Here is a 26,364-nt window from a genome sequence, read left to right as displayed (position 1 = left end):
CCTTAAATTAAGTGACTGCAAACGTGGGTAGGAAAAGTTGCTTGTGGGTTATAAGCAGAACATTAGCTGTACACACAAAAACTCAAAAGGAGGCTGGAAACAATTAAAACAGACTAATTAAGATCACAGCATAGCAGCGAAAATTACGATTACCAGTACACCTCATTCAAAAGACCCTAAGCAAACCGTAAAAGTCAAAATGATTACCGAAATATATTATTTTGGTAATCAAAATATATTATTTTGGTAATCACAACAAGCCATTATTTGGTTAATCACAGCAAGTTCTGTGTGCTTAAGATAGCAGGCTTTAAATTTACATCAACCACAGGGCATTTCACCTACAGGCTGCAATTAGGACACGAGCAGAACCAGCTAAGAAATTCAGCCCGTGATTTCGAGAAAAGGATCATCATCAGAATTACCGAGTATGCTAGCATCTGCCATTTAATACGTGACACTTAAGTTAGAATTTTCTCCAAAGCAGCATTCAGCATGCTCACCGAGCTCTGCGACACAAACTGCTCTGTCAGGTTTATGCACAGAAAGTGACAATACAGAGATTTCTAGGCCACAGTTCCCAGTCAGCAGATTAAAGCTATTGACAGATTCCTAAATGAAAACACATATGACAACTACCACTTAGAAGTTAAGTTCCCTTGAATACTGTTTTCAAATGAACTGAATTTACTGTAACGCTAGATATAAGAAAATTGGCCAAGGAAATATGATTTTAGAGCACCTAGGAAATTGTAAGACCTCTGTGAGAAATATCAAAGCATTGGGAAAAAGTCCTACAGCAGTTTCGAGCTCCAAAAGCAGTATTAATTTAAACATACCATCCCTATGATGCTCATTATAAAATTCAGAAGTAAGGAAAATATGAGGAAAGCTCCCAGCTCATCAGTCCAGCAATTCCTATTCATAATAGCAGCCTTCTAAAAACAGTTACATGATACATGCATGCAAAGTAGACACGTTTGTCCCAGATTAAATGTCCTAACTCTACCCATGTGCTTACTGAAAAGTCCGGGAGGAGGAAAAATAACAGAGAAAAAAAAAAAAAAAAAAAAGAAATAGGCGCCATTTTTAGATGGAGAACCTTATTTTTAAATACTCACATAAATTCTCAAATAGCTATTATACATAGCCTGCTATTTTTGTTACCTGAAACTACAGAATAACACGTACACAAGAACAAACATTCTCTTATCAGAACCATTTGCCTAAGTAAAATGTTAAATTTCTTTGAAAGCTATTTCTTTTATAAGCAGATATTTTGGCACAAAGGCAATGGCGTCTTAACATCTAAATTAAAAACTGGGTTACAGTGGGAAACAAATCAAACTGTAGTGTCTTCTCTAAGTGCAGTGATGCTACTGAACTCGACCAGGCTCCTAGAAGCAATTTGCTATTACCAGCAGCTTTACAGAGAGGTTAACTGCTAAGCATTTACGCATTTTGCTGAGGAGTTCCTGTCCTCGCCACCAATTGATTTGGCCTCCGCTATGCAATCCAACTTTTTAACAGCTTCAATTTATTTTGACAAGTTTTTGGTAACAAGTCGTCATGTTGTGTTCTTTCGCTGCTGCTTTGTGTACCATCGCAATGCGATTCCGAAACAAAATGACAGTTCCCAGCGCTACAGAAGTTAAAATTACACATCCACATTGCTTCCTGCTGGTCCACGTTAGCATGTCTCTAAGAATACATACCCAGTCACTCTGAAATGTCACATCCATCACTTAGATCAGCTGTTCAATTTTAACCGAGCACACGCTGAACTTTGGGCATCTGCTGACACAGTTGTAACTCAAACATTTCAACTGTGTGACTGACAGGGATAACAGATGCTGACATTATCAAATGCTACACGGCTTTTTTTCCAGGGCCGTTTTTTGTCCCGATATGGCCAGTACATGCAACTGTATTGCCATCCAAAAGTGCACTTGAGCAGCTGTATCTGTAAAACAGTTCCTGTATAACTGGTAAAAATAGAAACTCATTTTATAGCCGTCTTTAATGCTTAAGTCCAAGCGACACACCTGCTATGCTTCTATTAGGATCCATGGTGTGGGGAATACATTTACATAAATCTTCTCACCAGTATCGGGCTCTGCAACAAGCAGATGCAGACTATACTTGATATAGTCATTAGGGAATAGCTTGAACTCATGTTGCCTCCTATTTCCCACTGCAGTCAAAGTTCATAAAGAACTCGGCACACAACGTAAAAAGAAAAAAAAAAAAGCTATGTAAGCATGCACAAATGTATGCAGGAGCCTTAGCTGGGCAAAAATCAGACGCAGTGCCAGATAATTCTTTTAAAAACTGTGTTTTGCTGGCATTAAACATGCTTACGTATTCAATCAACAGTTAAAAAAAAAAATCTGCCCTGCTATATTATATAATCATTCCTAAAAAGTTAATACTAACCAGAGATATAGTGGTGGAATTGAAAGCACTTGACATTTACACTTGTGCTAACCAGCCACAGCCCTGGAGCAGCTGCAAAAGGTAACCTGCCAGAAAACCAAGGGGGGTAGGGAGGTGGGAAAACAAAACCTCCTCTCCAGTACAGTTTAACATCGAGAGGCAAAGGAAGCCTACAGGAGCAGAGCCTGTAAGCACGCTGCTTCTGGTCAGTGCTCTAGAGTTTAGTCACTGGAGATGGAAAACAGCTTAAACTGCAAGTGTAATTTGACTTGAGACTCCTCCAAAAGAGCCTCGAGAAATAAACACAGTCATGTACCGTACAGTCCTTGCTGGTACATAGCTTACCATGTTGCCCTCTCCAAATTAATCACAGAATTTAAATTTGCAGTGGCTAGAAACAAAACATAACGCAGGAGAAAGCCCCATGTTCTTCGTAAGCAGTCTGTCTAGAGAAAGGGCCTTAGAAATGTTGTGTTGAATTATAACTTTCCTGCACTCCAATGCTTTGCTAAAGCTGGTAAAATGGAACCAAATCACCTCTTCAATGGATTTGGTCCCCTTCAACCAGCTGTAGCTATGCATTGATCACTACAGGACTTTTCGTGTTTTTAAACCTGGACACTAAGCCTCTTCAGAGCAATTATGCAGCCCTCTCTGCAGAGGAGTTCGATTATTCCTGGTACTTTGAAGACAGAAGGTAACAAAAAGCATAGTAAGCTCTGTATTCCACGATTTCAAGGTGGTGTCTATAAATAAACAGCTACTGGTCTTTAATATCCTGTCCATATTCAGTGAAAATTGATCTCATAACTTTTATGAAGATAGGCAAACAGCAAAATAAACAGATTTTCCAATGATTTATTGTCTCCTGTATTTTTTCTCAAGTCTGTTGCCATTTTAACAGAACTGACCAAAAAAAATTATGAAAATATGGGCAGTATTTGTAGTATATAGCAGGCCTACTACTTTCTGGAGTTGTGTTTTTTTGTTTGTTTTTTAAATCATACAAGGGAAGAAACTCCTCAGGGTAGGAGCTGTATTTGTCATCTTGTACATGCTGGGCACATTATTTACTATTTAAAGATAACAAATTTGTCACTGACCTCAACAGCTACAGGCTAATGTGCTATCTAATTATAGGTCTGCCCATGGAGATTATATTCCTTCTCCAAACCAATCTGAACAAAAGTTTTCTTTCAAAGCATTTCTGACATAATGCTTCAGTAAGAGGTTTTAAGAGCATGCTTTTCTTTTTTTTTTTTTTTTTTAAACATTCAGCTTCAACTAAACTTCACTTACTTTCTGAAGAGCAACTATGAAATCAAAGATCACTTTTACTGTTTTAGAAAAGAATTTAACAGCTCTTCGATTACCTCAGAACTTGTCTCTTTGAGGACTTCCATGGCTATAGTGCACAGAAGCCCTGAGACACTCTTACAACAGCTGACACATCCCATCTCTCACAGATCACTGCAGTCAAAAAAAATCCCATTGCCAACCAGTTCAAACCATCTGCAAGTCTAAAACCAAGGACAGATCTATGAGAAGTAATTCAACAGCCATGGGGAAAAATGCAATTCCATTTTGAAACACCACCTCCTATTTGCTTATTAAAGTTTATGAACTTAAATGTGATACACATACTCCTTGCTACTGAACAGCACTGTAAGTCTGCATCTTACCCCAATATTTTAATTTTTTTGACCTAAAATGTAGCAAAACGCAACATGGTCTGAAGAACTAGTGGCACATATGTGCAAACTGGGGTCAGCTCAAAAAGCAGCCACTATTTCAGATGCTAAGTGCAGTGTGAATAAAGCTCTCTTCACAAGATACAATGCAAATCTACAGCTAACTGGGGCAACGGATAGAAAATATGCCCACGCTTCACAGTCGTGTCTTCAGATGAAAATTCTGCAGTCACAGGTATGTGAATAGATCAAACATATCCTGAAGTTGAAAACATGGGAAATATACCCAATCTGTACATCATTCTCAGATTTTCCTCTCCTCTTTTCTGTCTGAAAAATCTCATTAACACTGAAGAGGCAGTCTGACAAGCTTTGAGGTTCGCAGTACTTTGAAAAAGGTCCAAAATAAATGCACTTTTAATATGACTGATTCGGTTAAAAATTATGTATGAAATAAAATTTTAACTTCCCTCTATGTCAGTTCAAATCTGTTTTTATCTCTATCTCCATGAACAAGTTCAGATCTACCTAGAGCATAACCTGAATTATACTTTCATCATCATACATCACCACAAAAAAAGAAGTTTCTGTACCAATTCAAAAGGTATGGGCAGCAGCAAATCATTGAAAGGAGAAATATTCCACTTAGAATAGGGGGTTCTCCAAAACACACTATACATTTAGTGTTGGAAAACACTACAAAACTGTTGTGGATTAACTGCTGAGAAAAAAAAAAAAAAAAAAAGGCATTTTGAAAAAAAAATGCTATTTTTCTCTTAATATTTGTCTGCTATTCAAATGTTAAAAAACAGAATGTAAGTATTTTCACCTGCAAAATGAGAAATTTTCAACTGCTCTCCTCAACAGTTTGTCTGTTTTGATTTTTTTTTTTTTCCTGCTTGGAGGCTTATCTCCCTACTGTCAGCACAGTTCAGAGCTCAAGAACTAAAATAGGTTTTGCTCTGAAGATGGAATTGGTCCCAAATAGCTACATGATATCGACTGTAAAAAAATCTGTAGCAATTTATTTCACTTCAGTGTGTGTGTTAGTTCAAGCACTCACACACACACTTTATTATCAATAACCAGGAATATGAATGTGGACTTTATCAATGCTTACATACACATTAAGTATATTGTTTTTGTGAATGTATATAATGCATATGCACATATAAAAGCATGAATATATGTTTAATTTTCATACGAATAACAATTATTTATATATTTATATATTTGACCTTAAGGGGAATTTAGTGCAGTGCATTCCATATAAGGCACCACAGCCTGAAGCCACAAAGAAACTCCAGCGTAGGTGGAGTAAGAAAGCTTAGTTTAGGGAAGACAGGTCCCTAATTAAGATTTCAAGCAGAATATAATATGTTCTGCTTGTGACCCATGCCAGTTACAAACTAAACTTCAGAGTGTTATTTTTAACAGTGCTTTAAACATTCCGTGCCCAGTGCATTTAACAGATTGGCAGCATCTATCATCCTGTATCAGATCAGAAAGACAAGGTGGCAAATATAAAAAACGTGTTTGTTTTCATTCAGAAAGGGGCCAGTGGGAGAACTACATAATCAACATAATGAGATAAATGGCCATCATTAAAGTCTGAAAGGAAACAGAGCTTAACTTGTAAATAAAAGGAATCAAGTAATGATTTGGGGGAGGGGGGGGAAGCACAAGACAGTGAAATTTTTCCACAATCTGTTTCTTTCATTTTTATTTCCATTCATTTCTTCCCAGGCTGATGTGTAAAACATCTAATTCTGTGAACAAAAGAAACAACACCTTCCACAATGGGGATAAAATTCTCTCTGTTTTACCTGTTTCAGAAGTGCTCAGATACAGCTGCAACCAAAAAAGTAGATACCGAACTGTTTAACCTGTCCAGATGCTAGTGAAAACCCACGTATGGGAGTTACCTACACAGGGTTCAACTCACTAATACTGGAAATATTTTATTCTTCCAGTAAAAACTTTCGTAAAGGAGATAGGGTTCTGTGAGAAAACTGTGCCATGCCTCACATTCTGCCAGCTGACCAAGTGAACTGATTCAAACCACAATTTCGATCCTTCCATCAAAGAGAAAGCCCGTAGCCTCTAAAACATTCACCCACAGAAAATCTGCAGCATCCCTATAAAGAAATGATTTTTCTTATGCTTTCCCTGCATCTCATATTGGTACTTTCACTCAAGCCAACTGTTACAGGAGCCTAGGGGAGGCAACACGAAACAGAAAACTAAGGAATACTCCATCTAGGTAACTGGAGACAGCAACCAGCACTCCTGGTTAAGGCTGTTACATAAATATGGAGAATTCACATTAAACAAGGAAGTTATCAGTTCAGACTTGAAAGAACCACCTTCTGAACACCAAACCCATGCTCCCTTAACCACATCCTTTAAATTATCTCTTATAGACCTTTTACAGACCCTAGAGGAAACTGTAAATACATTTATTGTTCCAATCAAAAACTCCAACCACTGCTTTTAACTTGAAGTGTGATTCCATTCCTATACACACATAAATACTTGCATTTATTTTTTAGCCATCAGTCTTGACAGTTACATACTAAGAGACTAACCCAGATTTCATTCCCATCTAAGATAAACACCTCCTATTTCTCCATCTTCACTCAAAGGCAAAACAGCAGAATATAGTGAAGTTAAACAAGTAAACATACACCTTTCTTTGTGCAAAGCACACCCAATTCTCCACCATACAACAACATATTACTGAACTCTTTTCAGAATGACAGCCTTGAAAAAAAAAAACATTTATCCACAATGTGACAAGCAAACAGCAATTTTTCCACAAAGTTTATGTAATCATTTTTGAAAACTACCTTAACTGAAGATTCAATGTAGAGGTACAGCATGCAGCTAGCACAAAACTAATTATGCTTTGAAACTAACTTTTTTAGAATGAGAAGCTATATAAAACCTGAAATAAGAAATTCCTTCTGTAGGTGCTTTCAATGAAACAAAATTAAATGTGTCTTATACTGTCAAATGCAATTTAATACAAGAACCCTAAGATGACTTTATAACCACACGGTGTCTTTAAAAATTACTCAGGTATTTCTAAAAACTCAAATCCCTTTCCCAATTCCAAGATTTGAGAAGAACATTTTTACAAATGCTTCCTTAAGATCCTACTTAAGAGCTTTTCACTTGTCCCAACTCGTATTTGCAAAATTCTACAGCCACCACGTGCAGTTTCCCACACATCTGGAGACACTTCACAGCGCTAAACTGAGCGGATGAGCACGCAGAATCACAGAATCATCTAGGTTGGAAGAGACCTCCAAAATCACCAAGTCCAACCTCTGACCTAACACTAACCAGTCCTCCACTAAACCGTATCACTAAGCTCTACATCTAAACGCCTTTTCAAGACCTAAGACAATCAGTTTCATTCTAATCACGGCTATTCAACCATTAGAAAGAATTCCTACTTAAGCAACATCAACATCTAAGAAATACAACTATATGCAGGCTTCAGGACCTGCTGAAAGAACACCATGATTCTACACTCCCATGCACTTGCCTTCCTTTCACGAACGATGACAAAATAATCTTTAAAACCAGATCTTTACCTGGGGTTTCCTCGCAGCGCGGCGTGGTGCAGAGCATTAAACCCGTTGTTGTTGGTGATGGTAACGTCTGCTCCAGCCTCTAGCAGCACGGCCAGGATGTCATCCCGCTTCTTACTTATCGCGTCGTGAAGGGGAGTGTCGCCTTCAGAATCCTGAAGCCAGAAACAACTTGGATCAGTTTTTGCATGCATCCACGTTAAAGAGAAGAGACATTTAGATATCACTAGGAAAACCGACTACAGAAACACACAACAGCTCTTCACGCCTAAAAGTGGAGCTGTATTGCCAAGTTCAGAGCAAGCTGCTTCTGATCCTGCTCCGGTTTTGCAAACCCTTGAGTAGGTAATCCCAGTAATCCCAGTCTTCTGTGGTTACCCAGCTCCCAGTGCTCCAGAGTTCGAGCATGCCGTCCATCTGACAGAACTGAGGACACCGGTGTAGGCATCAGCTTCCCTGTGCCTCACATCCCGATTGAACTGATGCCCAAGTTACAATTTCTGAGTAACAGCAACAAAGACTAACCCAACAGAGGAGACTCGGCAGGCGGGGGAAGGCTGGGAATTTTGAGTGATGATGGCCAAGATCAAACTAGCAATTAACCACAGAAATGGCGATACCAAAAAAGACACTACGAAATAAAAGCATAAGCAGAACAGAAACCAAAACGTAGTCCAAGTAAGAAACTTAGGCACGTCTGCTGTTTCAACTGAAGCACATCATTTTTCACGAAGCAAAAGCCAATGTCACGAGCAATATTAATCTTTTAAACTTGTTATGGCAAATACCAGATTACATTACACAAGGTACGTGAAAGTATTTCACTGCATAATTGATGGCAAAGAACTCATATTTTTAGCTTGTCATTGTATTTTTCTAATATCCCAAATAAGGGAAAATGCTTTTTATTCCTAGAAGTAATTTGTGCATTATTTATTCAAGGACTCGAATGGTAGAACTGAAAAGGAATGCCCCATGACTAACAGTGAGGGAACACATCCATTTATGCTTATTTGCTTCTATAGGCAAACTCTCCAGATTTATGCTTCCAGTAAAATTCTAACGCCATATAAGTCAGGAAGGCTTTTGTCACTGACACTGACTCAGCTGGTAACTGATAAACACAGGAACTGAACATTTTAGCAATACACTGCAGTATGAAAGCAAATCTTTACCAACTTTACAGTGAGAATCACCAGCTGCCAAACAAAAAGTGCCAAATAATAGAAACACTTGAACCAGTGTGAACCAGTTTGCCAAAATTAAACCACGCGGCTTTTATTCACTTTAATTGATCCTATTTCCTGAATTTACTGTCTGTAGGCTAATATACATTTTTGTTTACGCAGTGAATTGGGTTAAATAGTAGAGAGCTGGCCGCTTAAATTCCAGTCGTGCCTCAGTCTGCCCCTCCTGTGCTCTGATCCACCAAAATCAATCACCAGCTCACAGCTGCACATGAGAGTTCCTTTGAATACAGGCAGGATCTGAAAGTTCAGTATTTTCAGTGACAACTGTATTTTCCAGGTGGAGTTTCACAGCACCATTCTACTGAGCTTTTCAGACCAAACACACTTCTATCATTTAAACGCGAGATACCCACACTGGGTATCCGTACCTCATCCATCATTATGTGATGGACACAGCCACCCTTTACAGGACTCAACCCAACAGACTCCTTATTGATCTTATGTTCAATAAGGGGCTGGATAGCTGACACTGCTCATCCCTCAGCCGGATCAAGTGAGTGCCCACAAAGCCAGGTGAAAGCAGATGGACAATCACTACATTTGCTAATTTTAAGAACGTTTGCTCATCTTCTGTTACGTGGATATACAGTTTCAAAAATCCTTTTTGACATTATGGCAAAACAAGAGAATTAACGTGTCATTACAACATATCTTGATTTTCCTGGGACACTACAGCTTTTTCTTTCTGTTGCAAACCTCTTCAAACTCCACCTTTCTGATTTCTTCTACTAATGCACTGCATTCACAAGTGGGCTGCGTTCAGCTCCTGCAGAACGTGGATGCCTGCTTATTTGACAGCTGGTTTCTCCTCTACCTTCTCAACAGGAGGCTGCACTCATATGCTGCAGCTTCCGCCACATTAATTATGGATAAAACTCACTCCCTGTGAAATTCTGGTACTGGAGGCCCTATGCATCACAGCTTTTTAGATAAAAGCCTGAATTTAAAAGGGAATTTGGCCCAACAGTTTTAACAATGACAGGTCAATTCTTAAAGAAAGTTTTGTTTGTTTTTTTTTTAATGAAACATTCCACAGCATCACCAGCTAAAAAAATGCAAAGCTGTGGCTTGCAGAAGGAGCAAACAGCTGCAGATTCAATAAAGGAGGAATTAAACAGGAAAAAAAGTTAACAATTATAGGTAACTACAGGCTGTGAAAATACCAGTTAACACAAACTGGTTTGAATAAGTCAGGTGCCTATATCTAGGTGTCAAGAAAATACATAAATACAGGATTATTTTTATTGCAGTTCATCATGTTAGGGGAGATGCTGGGACAGATAACTTCACGAGATCTGTTCCTTTCAATCCTATTTTCTATAATTCTTCTATCACCTATACATAGCATCCACACACCGCGAATCAAAATTAAATACCTAAAAAGTGAATCCATGTCAACATTTACATTACCTGGAGACTAGGATGGCAGCCAAAGTCCAGCAGAGTCTTCACCACTTGTAGATGACCTTTATTGACCGCAATATGAAGTGGAGTCTGCCTCCGTTTGTTGCGAGCGTTCAAATCCGCACTGCCTCGATGCAAAACCTCGATCACAGCACCCTCATCACCAAAGGCTGCGTGATGGACAGCCCTGTCTCCGTCTTTGTCCTAAAGCAGAAACATTATTTTGATCCAGCATGCTCCACATTGCCTTTCAACAAGATGATAAATTTACACAGAATCATTACACATTCTCAATTTCTTCAAAGAAAGAAAATTAAATAACCTCAATGCTTTCCAAATACTGAAATAATTAAAATTTTTATCAAAATACAAACAGTAGAGAATGAAGAATCTCTGTATAAAAATATACACATTCTATCTAGCAGTATCAGGACATCCCCAGAAAATGTCACCATGAATAAATACGCTTTGCAAAGCAGGCAAAGCAAGGATTTTTATCCATTGCTTCCATGGCACAGACAGTGAAGTAAACAGCCCAAAGTTTTGCTCTGTGCTTAATGGAGCAGCTCTGCAGCATCTTCTAAGGCCTAAAATATATTTTAATATAATGCTAAGAGCCCAAGTATAAAAAGTTGTTTTTCTGTTACCCAAAAAATGACTGGGCCCACTGTTAGTTTCTGAGCACTCTATTAAGTTTTAATTTAATTTAATCTGAGAAAGAGAAATTTGACGGATCCTTCTTGTGCTCCACAAAATGAACAAAGGCTACACCACCAATGCATTATGTCTAAGTATAAAAGAGGTAAAAAACAATTAAAAATGCAAATATTACAATCTGCTGGTAGAAAATTCTCCCAGGAACAATCATTCTAAAAAATAAAAATAAAAAATAAACAAGAAATCCTTCCATTTTAAACTGAGAGTTGGCAGTTGTATTACTCTCTCCTCAAACTTTAAGTGAACACTCTATATAAGGAACAGGGTAAGTATCGGACATTGGAGATGCAGCACCTGACGGTATCCTCCTCTGAATGCCACAAGCAGCATGCTGGCCTATTGCACTCTACTACTGAAATGAAATAAAGGAAATTAAGAAGGGGCTTCATCCACTAGAACCCCATACTAGCTTTACACAGTTCTATATACGGGTTATATTTCACATAATTAAAGGTGTTAAAGAACTGGGTATTCAACCTTCGTAATACTGTCAGCAGAAGGCTAGTTTGAGAATGTAATTATGGTAAGAAAAGAGGGTTTCCACTCACTGTGACATTTAAAAGAATTATCTGACCCACACATTGAACAGTGCAAGGCAGGGAAGCAGAAAAAGGACCCAAACAGGAAAAAAAAAATAATAATGTATGCAATTCCCCATTACTTAGAGCAAATTCAAGATCAAATTGTTTTAAAAACCATCTCCGCAATAATTACATCTAGATAAAAACATTACAGAAGGCTGTATGTACTTAGTTATGTTTCCCGTATTTTTCCCCAAAGGAGAAAATAAAAAAATAAAAATCGTTAAAAAAATCTTAGAAGATATAATGCTATCAAATAGGCTACTTCTTTCTTGAAATAAATGCAGTTGCAACTTACCGTTCAACTAATGAAAGAAAGCTAAAATAAGTTCTATGTAATTCCAAAGAGTTAACAGAGCATTAATAGAGCCATTACAGATAGTGCAAACTATCAAGAAAAGATTAAGTGAATTACTACTTAAATGAAAGTGATGTTGTCTCCCCATTAAGCCAAAATTTAACCCTCAGGTGAAAGTTAGAACAATCTAAGATCCATTTTGCCTACTTAAAAAAGGTAGTGATAATAATAAGGAATCAGTTCTAGTAACAAGGAAACAATTTTTCTAAAAGATTTTGGTGCCTTACAAATACTGATCATAGGCAGCAAAAAATGCAATTAATTTCCCAATAGCTAACAAAGAGGAAGAAAAGGGACAGGTGTACAGAAGGTATCAGTGAGACACAGAATCAATATCCTGAAGGTCAGAGTCCTGTGCGCTGTAGAAGTCATAGCCACTAGGAAACTGAAAAGTAATCTCACATCTCTCCCACATCCCATTCACGCCCGCCCCACAAAACAGAAATGCACACACTGAATGGCAGCTTTTAAATACAAAGCTACACATCTTGTACTAAACACATGACATTTTGTAAGATCCTGTCCAAGAAAGGCAATTTGTATAAAATACAGTCCTATTCATTTCCTTGCACCCTGGCTATATACCATTTTAAAACCTTATTTCCTTACACGCCCAATTACACTGCAATTTTTTCAATAGTTAGCTACCAACAAGAAAAGCAGTTTGCCTGTCACCAGGCACACTTTGTATTTCTGTACACAGCAAAGTTCAAAACTTAAAGGGACAAAAAGAGCGTATTTTAATAATATTTAACTTACCTCTGCTTCTACGTCCACATTCTGTTTCAGAAGCAACTTCAAAATGTCAACGTGGCCATTCTGACTAGCCGCTTGCATAGCTGTGTGTCCAGCACATTGTCCATTTACCTGGAAGCATATTAATACTTTGAGATCATCTGCAAGATACACACATGCACACCTATGAGACACAGTATACATGCAAGTGTCTTAGAAAACTTAAAGCAACAGCATATCACAGCACATAAAGCTATCAGAACTATTTTTAGACAGCTGTATTTCTGACATACGTTAGGATCTCCTAGGAGAAGATCTCCTTATCATTTTTATAGAATTATCTGGATTGAAGGAAAGACTCACCAAAGGGATTTACTTCAAACATCAAGACCTTAATGACAAATGGATTAAAAAAAAAAAAAACAACCACCTTTGGGCTACTGTAAAGGCAAGATTTTGAGAACAGGTCTCAGAACGATGCCAGTTCTCTGTTCTCAGAATGATGACAACTCTCTCTCCCTCTCATTATCATTTTCTAATTTGTGTCAAGAACAGCAGTCAATCTGAACAAAATACCATGCTTTGTACAATCTTGAGCTACAGATTACCCCTCAGAATTACTGGAGTTTAATCTTCGTTGTAGTGAGAAAAACATCTCATGATTTCAAAACATGTTCCCTGAAGGAAGTCCTATAATTCTTAAACATTTTACTTTAGATTTTTCACTGTTATGTGATTAGACAGTTTGGTAAAAAGTACCTGACAAAGCACAGTAGGTGGTTTACCTCATGAATTAGAAAAAGAAAAAAATAAAACAAAACCAGCACACACAAAACCCACCCAAATCAATCCTCCTTCCCTTTATCTCAAAACAAAAGAAGTTCAAGACCCTTTGCTAATTGCAAGCGTTTGTCTCTCTGCCCTGACTCTGGAAAACACATGCCTAAAGGCATTTTAATTCACAGCAGACGACGTAACACAAAACTTGACCAGTGAAAAAAGGTACTAAGCATTTTTATATGTTCTCCAGCACGTTTCATAGGACAACAAATAGCAGAGACACTAGAACCAGTTGTATTACCTCTAAACAGACACAGTACTGTCTGGCAAGGGTTATCTAGGACAACTTCTTTCAGTATTACAGGTGCCCAGAACAAGCCCCCTCCAGAACTGAACACTCACATCCACATCTGGTCTCTTTAGCAGATCTTCCACTTTAGCAACATCTCCGTTGGCAGCAGCTTTAACCAATTCTTCATTGAGATCTCCAGATTCTTGGGTTTCAAATAGTTTCTTCAATAGCTGGGATAATCTCTCTGCAATTATTAAACAAAGCACAGTTAAGATTACAATTTTAGTCACACAAGAACAGAAAAATGTGTGAAATTTGTTCCTAACGACATGTACATAGTAATACACGAACCACCATAAAATGGCAGCTTTAATTTACTATTCAGTTTTGAGGAAACACTGCACCCCATTATCCTTCACATAGTAGAGGCCATCACATCACATATTTCATAACAAAGTTGATTTAACCACAAATAGTTTGTCTACGGTGAAATACAAAAGGGCGAGGGAGATGTAAAAATGCATGTTGATATACCAGGCTTTCTTAGTCTTCTAGCTTAACTTCATGTTAGACTAAAAAAAAATCTCCCACTGCGATTAGTTAAAGAATGTCTAATTAAGTTTAAGACAACGCATTTAAGAAAAGAATACTATCCTGAGTAACTGCTTGCAACAAATTCCTCCCTTATGCTTGTTATCCCCCGAAACCTTTTAAACAATGAACAAATACACTGCTTGCTACACCCAGTGGCACACTCTTCACGCCTCAGAGCCTATTCCAATCTAACATCCCTTCTAATCACTTCAATTTTAAAGCCCTTAGAGCTGCACTGTTTTAAAGCCCTCCAAGCTTGCACTATACCTGTACTGTAGCCAAACAGAAACACAAATTTGATTTGGAGTTTTTGCATCTTATCAAGAGAAGATCGAATAACATCTCCATACCCACTGCAAGCTTATTCTTGTATCTCTCTGGGAAGTTAACATTGGATTAGCTGAACCCTGAGTCTGAGTTTTATTAACTCAGATATACAAATATTAACTCATATATACATATATTAACTCATATATACAAATGATATACCAGTACTTAACAATTTTGTGATTAACACCACTACTCATCATACAGACGTTACAGGTCATTCTTCGAACTTACCTCCAGATGCGTTACTTATAGCGGATCCTGCTGATGCCACCTTTGAGACAGCTGCTGGATTATACGTCCACGATGTCCCACAGACCTCCACCTTTAAGTCACTATCTGAATAGATCTGCTGGACGCGACCAACTTTACCCAAAGTCTGCATTGAAGAAAACATCAAATGTAAATAACACTAAAAATAAAATGTTGAGAAATATGAAAGTTGTAACGAAGCATAGATTTTATGAAGTCTGTTGTATAATAGTACAGTCACTAATCCCTTTAACTAAATTTCATCAGGCTAGGCAGATTACAATAGCTGAGCAAGTATTACCCTGCTTAGTGAAATGCACTTTCTCCGACTTAGAACAAAGTCACAACTGACTCCTATAACCTCCAGGTAATGTTATTAATCACAATCAGAAAAATTATGAGTTGTACGATCCTAATGGTCCAAACAAACAAGTACTTACAGGAAGCATTGCTTCAGCCCACTCTCCATGACCTCTTTGAAGAAGCTTGATTCGCTCCAAGTCATAGCAGACTTGAACAAGGTCACCCACTTGAAATTGAGAGGTGCCTCCTTCTGCACCTTGAGCAGCATCTCCACTTCGGACAACATTGGCTTTGGTGAGAACAGCTGGATTAAACGTCCACCTAGACAACGAATCATTTAAAGCAGAGTCTATAAACTTGGGAAGTGAAAGAATGCTTAAAATAATCTCCTTGTATGCCTAAAGCTCTCTACAATTTGATATTACATCATATATCCTGCTAACCATTTCTTTTGCCTATACACATCTGTGGCTCTTTAGTTTAATACTGCCAAGTAACCCTCAGAGATGTACGCTTCTGAAGAAATATCCTCCCAGGAAAATGAGAAGCAAGCTCACAACAACGTAATAGTCCTGAAAGTAGCTATACAACTCGTTTATTTTTTCAGGGCGAGAAGAAGGCAAGTCAGTCTGTTTGGAAAGATTCAAATCGTCTCACAAAGGATTGTACTGTAAGAGAACAACAAAGAAAGAACGCAGGACTTTGCCTCTTCCCAAGTAAGAAGATGCAACAGTCAGTTTTAAGAATGTTCTCCATCAAATGCGTGGCCTAGAGGCACCTCAATTTTTAACCAAGCTATCCTCGTTTGTACTGTAAGTTTTATTGGTTTACAGACATTCAGCTGTTTTTATGCTGCATTATATTATAGTATCTAATACGGTGGTGTGTCCTTTATGTCATTTGGTCTGGGGTTGACTTGCACTCAATTGTCTGATCTCACTGAGAAGCATCAGATGATCTCTATAAAGGACAAAGTTAGGAAAGAAACCACAGAACAGATTACCTCCCCTGACTGGCTCTGCAGACATTCAGAAATAATGGTACCTGCACCCCTTCAGCTCGCATTAGCTAGGAAAATAGCTTAATATTACGAAGTAATACAAAACAAACAAACAATATCCAGAGGGAACACTGGAATATATAAGGTGATGTTGATGTTGACAGATTAAACTGCTGAGCAATCAGCACTGCACAAAGTTCAACCAGAGCAAGTGCTGGATTCTGCACCTGGGACAGGGCAACCCTGGCTCTAGGTACAAACTAGGGGATGAGAGGCTGGAGAGCAGCCCTGCAGAAATAGATCTGGGGAGGTTTGGTTGATGACAAGATGAATGTGAGCCAGCAGTGAGCCCTGGCAGCCAGCAGGGCCAACCATACTCTAGGGTGCATCAAGCATAAAATTGCTCTGAAGGAAAAAAAAAAGAGTTTATGTCTAGTGGAAGAAGGGAGAGGACTAGAAAGTTGCTAGCTTATGCAGGGAAGAAATCAGAAAGGCATGAGCTCAGCCAGGCCACTGTGCTAAAAGAACAAAAAGGTTTTTTTACAAACACATTAACAGTAAGAGAAGGGCCAAGGAGGACCTCCATCCTTTACTGGATGCAGTAGAGAACATGACTACTACAGATAAGGAAAAGGCTGTGATTCTCAATGCCTTTTTTTTTTTTTTTTTTTTTTTAAGTCTTTAATAGTCAGACCACTTATCCTCAGGTACTCAGCCTCCTGACCTGGAAGTCTGGAACAGGGAACAGAGTCATCCCCCCGAGAGTCAGGTGGAAACAGTAAGAGACCTGCCACTCCACCTCCACTGTCACAATCCTATAGGGCCTATAGGGCCACCCCAGCATGGGTTCGTGAGAGGCAAGTCGTGCCTGGCCAACCTCATCTCCTTCTATGACCAGGTGACACACCTGGTGGACAAGGGAATGACTGTTGATTAGTCTACCAAGATCTCAGCAAAGCCTTTGACATGGTCTCCCTCAGTATTCTCCTGGAGAAGCTGGCAGCCCATGGCTCGGACAGGTACACTCTGTGCTGGGTTAAAAACTGGCTGGATGGCTGGGCCAGAGAGTAGTGGTGAATGGAGTTGAACCTAGCTGGCATGAGTGGTATTCCTCAGGGGTCAGTGTTGGGGACCATCCATTGATGATTTGGATGAGGGAATTGAGTGCACCCTCAGCAAGTTTGCAGGCGACACCAAGCTGAGGGGAAATGTTGATCTGCCAGAAGGTAGGAAGGCTGGGCAGAGAGACCTGGACAGGATGGGTCAGTGGGTAGAGGCCAATAGGATGAAGTTCAACATGTCTGAGTGCCGGGTCCTGCACTTTGGTCACAACAACCCCATTCAGCAATACAGGCCTGGGGCACAGGGGCTGGAAATCTGTGAAGAGGAAAAGGACTTGAGGGTGTTGGTTGATGCTTGCCTGAACATGAGCCAGCAGTGTGCCCAGGTGGCTGAGATGGCCAACAGCATCCTGGCTTCTATCAGGAGTAGTGTGGCCAGCAGGGACAGGGAGGTGATTGTCCCCCTGTACTCAGCTCTGGTGAGGCTGCACCTCTAGTACTGTGTTCAGCTTTGGGCCCCTCACTGCAAGAAGGACATGGAGGCCTTGGAGCGTGTCCAGAGCAGGGCTACGGAGCTGGTGAAGGGCCTGGAGCACAAGTCCTATGAGGAGCGGCTGAGGGAGCTGGGGGTGTTTGGTCTGGGGAAGAGAAGGCTCAGGGGAGACCTCATTGCTCTCTGCAGCTACCTGAAAGGAAGGTGTGGGGAGCTGGGGGTCAGCCTCTTCTTGCAGGTAACTAATGATAGGTCTAGAGGGAATGGCCTCAAGTTGCACCAGGGGAGGTTTAGGTTATAAGTTAGGAGAAATTTCTGCTCAGAAAGAGCAGCCAGGCATTGGAACAGGTTGCCCAGGGAGGTGGTAGAGTCACCATCCCTGGCAGTGTTTAAGGAATGTTTGGATGTGGTACCCATGGACATGATTTAGGGGTTAGATAGTGGTAGTAGTGGGATGGTTGGACTAGATGATCTTGGAGGTCTTTTCCAAGCTTGAAGAGTCTATGATTAGATGAGATCCCCAACTTAAGAAGCTCACATCTTAACCCCTTTTCCTGAAACCCCACAACACACTACTATTACCATTCCCCCTTAAAGCCACGGGATATGTTGTAATTTTAAAAAATAAAATAGTGTATAAAACACTGTCTTAGAAATAAGATACTCCACAGCTTTATTATTTTGGACTCAAACTATCACTAAGTATGAGAGGGAGCAAACTTTTCTCCCTAAAGCTTTAAATCTTTAAAGATCTGAGAGCTGCACTATCAAAGTCCTCGTTAACACATTGCAAAAGCAATATAAAAATTCTCAGGGAAATCTTAATATACAGAAAAGGAGAACAGAATGTTTCTGGCAGCAAGTGATCATAAGTGCAGAAGGCAAAGGCAGTCTGTGAGATCAGTGACAGAAGGCTACATAACAAACCTGTTGCCACTTGGATATTGTACTACAATGTCATGATCCTCGTCAATGCCACAAACTGTTCCAGTTGTTGTTAAGGTTTCAAACATGCCATCAGTCCATCCCCCGTGACCATGCTGCAAAGACTGTACAATTTCCAAATCAAGGTCAATGTTTACAAGGTCACCAATCTGCAGCCCACCAGGATTTCTGTTACCGTTTTGCTCACCTGAAATGGAAAGAGAAGAAAATGTTCGCATGACCACATTAATTTTCCAAGCAATCTAAACAACACAAATTCATTTCCGACACAGAACTGACACCCACAAAACCTCTCCGTATCTATGAAACTGGAGTGGCCAAGAGCTGAAAGGGAGGTGAACAGGTTAAAAAGAACCCTGAGTCCCTGGGTATGGAATTATCTATTTCTCATTGAGTTTACATGGCAAATAGAGAAAGCAGTAAATGATAAATACTTGTGACAGGCTCCAGTATGACCTCTAACAGGGATGGTAACAGCTATGGTGCTAGACATCAAAATTAGCTCTGATAGTTTTGAGGCATCATATACAAAGTGCTGTGTACCCCCTCAGAGGCTGAAAGATAAGCAGAATGCCCACAGAAAATGTTTTTTTTTTTTTTTTTTTTTTTTTTTTAATTGGGTCAGTTCCTGAATGTGGAGAAAACATTGGCAAAAAAGAAAAATACTGCGAATTTTTGTGCAAAAACCTTCTCCAGACAATGCCTGATTTCAAGAGACACTTCATAGCAAAAAGTCAAAAGCTGGGAAAAAGCAGCATACATCCACGTACATTGAGCTGTGTTAACTAATGAGAGAATGAACTTGTAGATCTGCTCGCTGACAGAACAAGAGGATGGCATTTGGTACCATCCACTGAATAACCGCAGTGACAACTGCAGAACTCATGTAGATGGAGTTCAACAGCAACGTCAGTAGCAAAGGAGAGGGTGAGCCTTTAATAACACTGCTGCCTTAAAGGGAAAAAAAGTGTTTTTCCTCTTCCAAGCAAGAGGCAATAATGGAGGAGGGGTCCTCACATTGTAGTAAGCAGAAACATGTAGTTTGACACAGAGAGACAATGACATTCTTTGGAGGGAGACCAATTCCAGAGACCAAAATCCACACCAGATGTTGCAGCAACGTCTGCAAAGGACTTAATGGTCAAGAAGAGACTACAATGCTGCTTTAGAAGAAACTGCTGAGAGAGGAAACACGGCCATGAGTGGATGCTCACGTTCAATGGACGTCGACTTCTATGACCACCCACATTGTCAGAGTGATTTCTCTCCATCGTGGTCTTTGTTTAAAGGACCTATAGACAGAATGCTATTTTGAGCCCGCACCCTTTACCTTTGCAACAAAACACTCACAACATGGGAACAGCCAATCCTGCACAGACAAAGTCAAAAAATATTTCTACAGAAAAGCTACCAATAAAAAACTCACTAGAGAGAAAACTGATCATTTGAAGACAAATGCTCCAGAGACAGCCATGATTAGACAGGGAAGAAAGAGCAAAATTTATAGAAGTGTTAACTGGAGAAAGGGGTGTCTGAAGGTTATCTGGTCTGATATTCCACACAAAGCTGAGCTAGCAATGACCATCTGAGGTCAGCTACGGCTTTGTCTACCTCAGTTCTGAAAGTGAAGTTGAGCAGAGGGCTGGAGCACCTCTCTTATGAAGAAAGGCTGAGAGAGCTGGGGATGTTCAGCCTGAAGAGGAGAAGGCTCCAGGGAGACCTTACTGCAACTTTTCACTACTTAAAGGAGGCTTTTAAAAGAGACAGAGAACAACTTTATGCTCAGGCAAATGGCAGGATAACGGGGAATGGTTTTAAACTACAAGAGGGAAGATTCATTTTAGATGTTAGGAGGAAATTCTTCTCTCAGAGGGTGGTGAGGCACTGGAACAGGTTGCACAGAGTGGCTGTGGATGCCCCATCGCTGGAATTGTTCAATGTCAGGTTAGACGAGGCCCTGGGCAACGTGGTCTAGAGGGTGGCATTCCCCGTCCATGGCAAGGGAGCTTGTAACTGCATGATCTTCAAGGTCCCTTCCAACTCAAGCCATTCTACAATTCTATGAGCATTTTCAGTCACCCTTCATTTAGCAGTAGATGGTGGATTACATCTTCACCTCTTCCTTGCCAGACTGAACAAGCCCAGCTATTTCTCCTTGTGAAACACGTCCTCACAGTCCCTTAACCACTTTGGCAAACCAACATCAGACAGAACCTGTACAGTTTCTAAAAAAAAAAAAAAAACTTTTTTGAACTGAAAGTGTGGAGGGTGAAAGTGTCAACACAAACTGGACACAGCCTCTTCACCATTGAGAAGAAATGGCCTTAAGTTGCCGCCGGGAGGTTTAGGTTGGGTATTAGGAGAAATTTCTTTATTGAAAGGGTTGTTAGGCATTGGAATAGGCTGCCCAGGGAAGTGGTTGAGTCACCATCCCTGGAGGTCTTCAAGAAATGTGTAGATGTAGAACTTAGTAGCATGGTTTAGTGGTGGACGTATCAGTAATAGGTTATAGATTGGCCTAGATGATCTTAAAGATCTTTTCCAATCTGAGTGACTGTCATATAGCCAGGCCACTATCCCGTTTGCTTTGTTTGCAATAATGGCATACTGCCATCATAGTTGGTATTCACTGCAACACCCGTGTCTTCTTCGGCAAGGCTCCTCACTTAGGAATGCACAATTCCACGTCTGTCCTGGTACACAGTGTTATTTTAACCATTCTAACCACTTCTGGTTGAAGTCCGTGAGGTCTCCACTCACCAAATTCTTCACTTTCTCAAGATTTTTCTGAATAAAGCTCTACTTTCCACTACACTGTTCAGCCAATTTGGTGTCACCTGCAGATTTTCTGGGACTGGATTTGCCTCATCATAAAGGTCACTGAGGAGGTACTGAACAAAATTAGCCTCAGTATTTTGTCCTGACTACTATTTTAATTAGGCCCCTGCTGAACTGTTATTAGTACTCTACTGTAAATAACACAAAGCTTCAAATATGACTTTCTAGCTTTTAGTGCAAGCATAGATTTAAATTCACAGCATGAACTTATCTGTGAACTATGTTTAGAATGCAAATGAAAGGGACAGATGTTCTATCAAAGAGTGAGATTGAGAAGATGGAGCATAACGTGGTTCGAATGATGAACTAAGTTCGTTGTCATCCATTAAGAGCAACTTGATAACGTAGAAGAGAAAGAATTTAAACAGTCTCCTACTAACTTCAGTGATTAACACTGATGCACTCAAACACAGTATCACCCAAAAGCAATCTACATGTAGGAAGCATAGACCTGTACTTTTAAAACATGAACTGAAATAAATGCAGGGTATGCACAAGGACCTAGGTTTACTTGTGTGTAACAAAGAACCTATTCCCACTTTTACATTCCCACTCATGTCAGACTCAGGTGACAAAACTCACTTCAAGTACACAAGCAAGATACAAAGATCAGAATAACTTGCATTTTTACTTCCAAACAATTCTTCTACAGAACAGTACATAGCCTTCTGGACAACATTTTTTTTATTAAAATAAATAAATAAAGACAAACCTTTACTGTTTTCACCTTTTTACTATTGCTGTCAAAAAGCAGAATTTTCTGTAGTATCCCATTTTATGACCAGATGTTTCACAGAGGAAATACACATTAAGACAAGAGGCAACGGGTGCAAGCTGGAACATGGGATGTTCCGCTTAAATATGAGAAGAAATTTCTTCACAGTGAGGGTGGCAGAGCACTGGAACAGGCTGCTGGGGGGGATGTGGAGTCTCCTTCTCTGGAGACATTCAAAACCCGCCTGGACACATTCCTGTGTGACCTGATCTAGGTGTTCCTGCTCCAGCAGGGGGATTGGACTAGATGATCTTTCAAGGTCTCTTTCAATCCCTAACATTCTGTGTTAGATAACAGAGACATTTGTGCCTAGGAATTCATAAGCTTTATTCCAACTTGACTGTATTTCAAAAAAACAGAATATTGGGCAATTATTTTTATTATTTACTCCGCACCTATTTGTAGCCCAGCTAAGACACAAGAGGAATGTGTCAGTGCAATAGCAGATACGGGAAACCACAACCAAGATTTCACAGCATATACTAGTATTAGCACAAAATAATATGCTAAATTATGTGTTCAAATAGATTTGTTTATGGCCGAGCATATGCTACTTGTTAAACATTTCTGAATACCGAAAAGTCCTAGAAGAATGCGTTGATATTTAGCTCCTTAGAAATACAGCGCACAACACATGACTATTTATTACTCGTTCAACATTTAACAGCTCCCTTGCCATCAGTCTGGCACACTGATACCAAATAATATTGAGGAAGGAGTTACAGTTCGTTATTAATGCACAGAAATGCTACCATTTACAGTTCACCAGGAAGGACAGTCATTTTAGATTACATTTGAAAAGAAACCCACACGTATAATTAACATGGATCAAAACAAATTTACACTGTCTTCAACTCACCTAACACAGGACAATGGTCCCTGTAGAAAGAGCCTCCTTTTGCATCTTGGACACACTTCAGGTCAGACTAGCAAAAGAGATTAAGGCAACATTAGTCCTCACTGAATGTGAATGAGTCTCCAGTTAACATAAATCAGTGAAACTAGAATTGAAATACACCCAATTAAGCAAAAGTGAAAATTATGCGTATAAAAACATCTTCCATGAAAGTCACTGATGCAAATAAGCTCAAATAGTTTCGAAGCTGTCAGCCCTGACATTCTCAAGATTTGACTAACACTTACCAATACAAAAGGCTATAAAAGTTAACAATTTTTTAACCCAAAAAGGTAGTAAAATAACACATCTCTTTGGCATTGTTCTATATAGTTGTTGTTTAAAAAAAGCATATGAATACAAGCAAAGAAGAAAGAAGTAACTACAGACAGTGCTTGAGGCCACAGCCTTTCCTGTACAGTATTATTTCAGGCTCACCAGTGCTGTCCCCTCTTCCCAAACATTTTTCTCACATATATATACATATATTAAAAATTTAGAGAATAAAACCTAGCACCTGAATTCTAAAAACTGAACAGTTTCCTACGAAAAACATACAGAATACAAAGATGCAGGTTTAAATTAAGCTGAACTAAACGTGATCATTTAAAGACAGAAGTTCAAAAGCATATGCCTGCAGAAAGATCATTTTATACTACGTGAGGCACAGAAGTTTCAAGTGTGATAACCAGCTCCTATTCAGGAAGCCAGGGGAGGCTCCTGTGATTCTCCCTTCCTCTAGTTCTTTCTCTGCGTAACCCTTTAAGCCAAAGGGCTACCATCTGGCATTGCTCCTTACGGGGAACAATCCTCACTAAACAAAGGGCATTTTGTGTGCATGATGAGCTGGGAAGGAGATCGGGAGCTGTCTGTACATGTGGCAGAATATTCTAAGGGAATGGGGGAAGAAATAAAGATGACAGGCAGCTGGGATCTAATCAACCCAAACTAAGCAACTGTTTTTTTAATAAATATTTTTTCCACATCTAGGATTTATTGACAGACTGTACTCCTGCAAAAGGATTAAAATAAACTCTTTGAGACTTCCAAGCCACTGATGGAGGCACTGATGACCACCAGGCTTCCCCCAGTGACCCGGACCTACGAAGAAGGCACCATCACTTTCTGAAAAAACAGCAGAAACTGCCGGATTGAAATAATGAGATATAGCTGTTCTGCAAAATAGGAGAAAGGAGGAGTCAGCTGGGCAGGGAACAGCCGTGTACAACAGCCTGCTGCCACCCGGTGGGCAGGCCCTGGCTTCGAGTCGGCCGGGGACAAAAGGGCCGCGCTGAGGGCCCCAGATGGCGAGCTGAGGGACACCCACAGACCCATAACGGGCCTGGAAGCACTCGGTCCCATCCCCTGGACACAGCCTCCTGGGCCAGGCGACAATCACAGGCACTAGAGTTGGTTTTCTTTCTTCACAGCATCGAGCACAGAGTGCAGGAGGGCCCTACACGCGTCTCCTTGCAGCCAGGCGATGCTCGTGCATGACGCAAGGATGGCTAAAAGCTAACTGCAGAAATAAAATAGTAATTAGCCTTTTACTGAATATCTTGCAGCAGAAATTCTCAGGAAGCAGGTTGGGATACCTTGATTTTTACAGAGTGACGCAAAACCCTCCAAATCTGCTCTCTCTTACTAGCCAGCCTGTACCATGCAGGTTATTTCTGGAGTACAATGATATACTTGGGTGCAAAACTAAGCTGTAGCTTGATGTCCAGCATCAGCTTTACACTCATCTTCCTTCCAGCAACATGGGGGAGTCAATGCTAAATTACTACGGAGGAAAAGGGTGTGATCTATTACAGAAAAGCAAAGTAATGTGTTCATTTTTAACACGTGTGTCTTCACCAAAAAATTGGAAAGGACTCAAAATGCACAGAAAGATAAGGCACTGACAGAGATGAAGGCAGTAAAACTCATATATACTGTATTTACAAGGAGTTCCTTTGACAACTTTGTAAACAGCACTACCAACAAAAGTAACATCAACATAATATAGGCCTTAAAAATAAAACATAACCAACACTGAAGAAAAACACACAGGAGTTTCATGACAGGAAACTTCTTATCTGTACTTCAGAACCATGAAAGCTGATTGAGCAACTAGAATTCTACTTGCAGCAAACCAGATACCAGTTTTATCAAAAATGGAGAACATGAAAACATGCTTTCTTCTGCCCAAGTCATTTAATTCAAGATGAAAAAATTTAATTCAAAGATGAAAACAAAATATAAGCTTTCATACATTAACTGGATGTAGAAATCATTCAGTGAACCCAGAAGATGATTCTCTTCTGAGTAAAGAAACAGAAAAACAAGCTGTAGATTTTGTGGAATTTATGTATATTTAGAGAAGAGACAGGAACCCCAGTTAAGCAGAAAATCATTAAAATGAAAACTCAACTCAGTGGGTAATGACAGTTTCTGCCTGCATCAATCTTCATTCTTTTACCACCTACTTACTGACTTTGCTGAAAAACTCTCTGCTTTTCAGCAGTATGTGACTGGATTACATGAAGATCATGATCTTCTCAGCCAAATGGGAAATACAGAAGATGTAACAGCTGGCTTTGACTTACTATCCAATTATACCAATGAAAACCCAGCCATTTCATCATCATAAAAACTTCAAGGAATAAAAAAAAGTGTATTACAGCAGTGTCAGCAGATGGTGTAAAAAGGGCCATCATCTCTGACCTTGGAGAGTAAAACAGTGCTGAAGGAGCAGCTGCCTATTGGGATAGCTGAGTTATTCCCATCAGCACAAAAGGCCAGCCACCCAAACCAGGGAGGTAAGTTTGCAGACGTAATAAGGAGACCAGGTGTGCTAAGAAAAAGAAGAATGTTTGTGAAATAGCACCTACATCAGCAGTAAATACCAGGACAGAAATTAATACCGATCTGACAGTTAAACCAGCCAGAACCATGCCGCAGCTGCAGGTGTTTGTGGTAGGAGGGAACACACACCCTAAAGGTCATTTTAAGTCTCAAAACTGAGAAATGCTTTTGGCAAGGAAACATGCCCTCGC

The 26,364-nt window shown here is 39.7% G+C and overlaps 1 protein-coding gene across 3 annotated transcripts in view; it reads right to left on the bottom strand.

Annotated features, from left to right (window-relative positions):
* MIB1 (MIB E3 ubiquitin protein ligase 1) overlaps positions 1-26,364 on the bottom strand; it is a 75,185-nt gene that overhangs the window by 30,895 nt on the left and 17,926 nt on the right. For all 3 annotated transcript variants that reach the window (XM_084282025.1, XM_084282026.1, XM_084282027.1), the window contains exons 5-12: positions 23,291-23,357; positions 18,801-19,005; positions 15,457-15,640; positions 14,999-15,143; positions 13,954-14,087; positions 12,796-12,903; positions 10,387-10,584; positions 7,730-7,881 (exon numbers count right to left, since the gene is read on the bottom strand). In XM_084282025.1, coding sequence (XP_084138151.1) covers positions 7,730-7,881; positions 10,387-10,584; positions 12,796-12,903; positions 13,954-14,087; positions 14,999-15,143; positions 15,457-15,640; positions 18,801-19,005; positions 23,291-23,357 — 1,193 coding nt within the window. The remainder of the gene's footprint in view (positions 1-7,729; positions 7,882-10,386; positions 10,585-12,795; positions 12,904-13,953; positions 14,088-14,998; positions 15,144-15,456; positions 15,641-18,800; positions 19,006-23,290; positions 23,358-26,364) is intronic.

Source organism: Netta rufina (genome assembly GCF_964035555.1).
Source record: "Netta rufina genome assembly, chromosome: 2".
Classification (NCBI taxonomy): domain Eukaryota; kingdom Metazoa; phylum Chordata; class Aves; order Anseriformes; family Anatidae; genus Netta; species Netta rufina.
The sequence above is the reverse complement of the archived record's forward strand: the minus strand, read 5'-3'. Positions and strand labels throughout refer to the sequence as shown.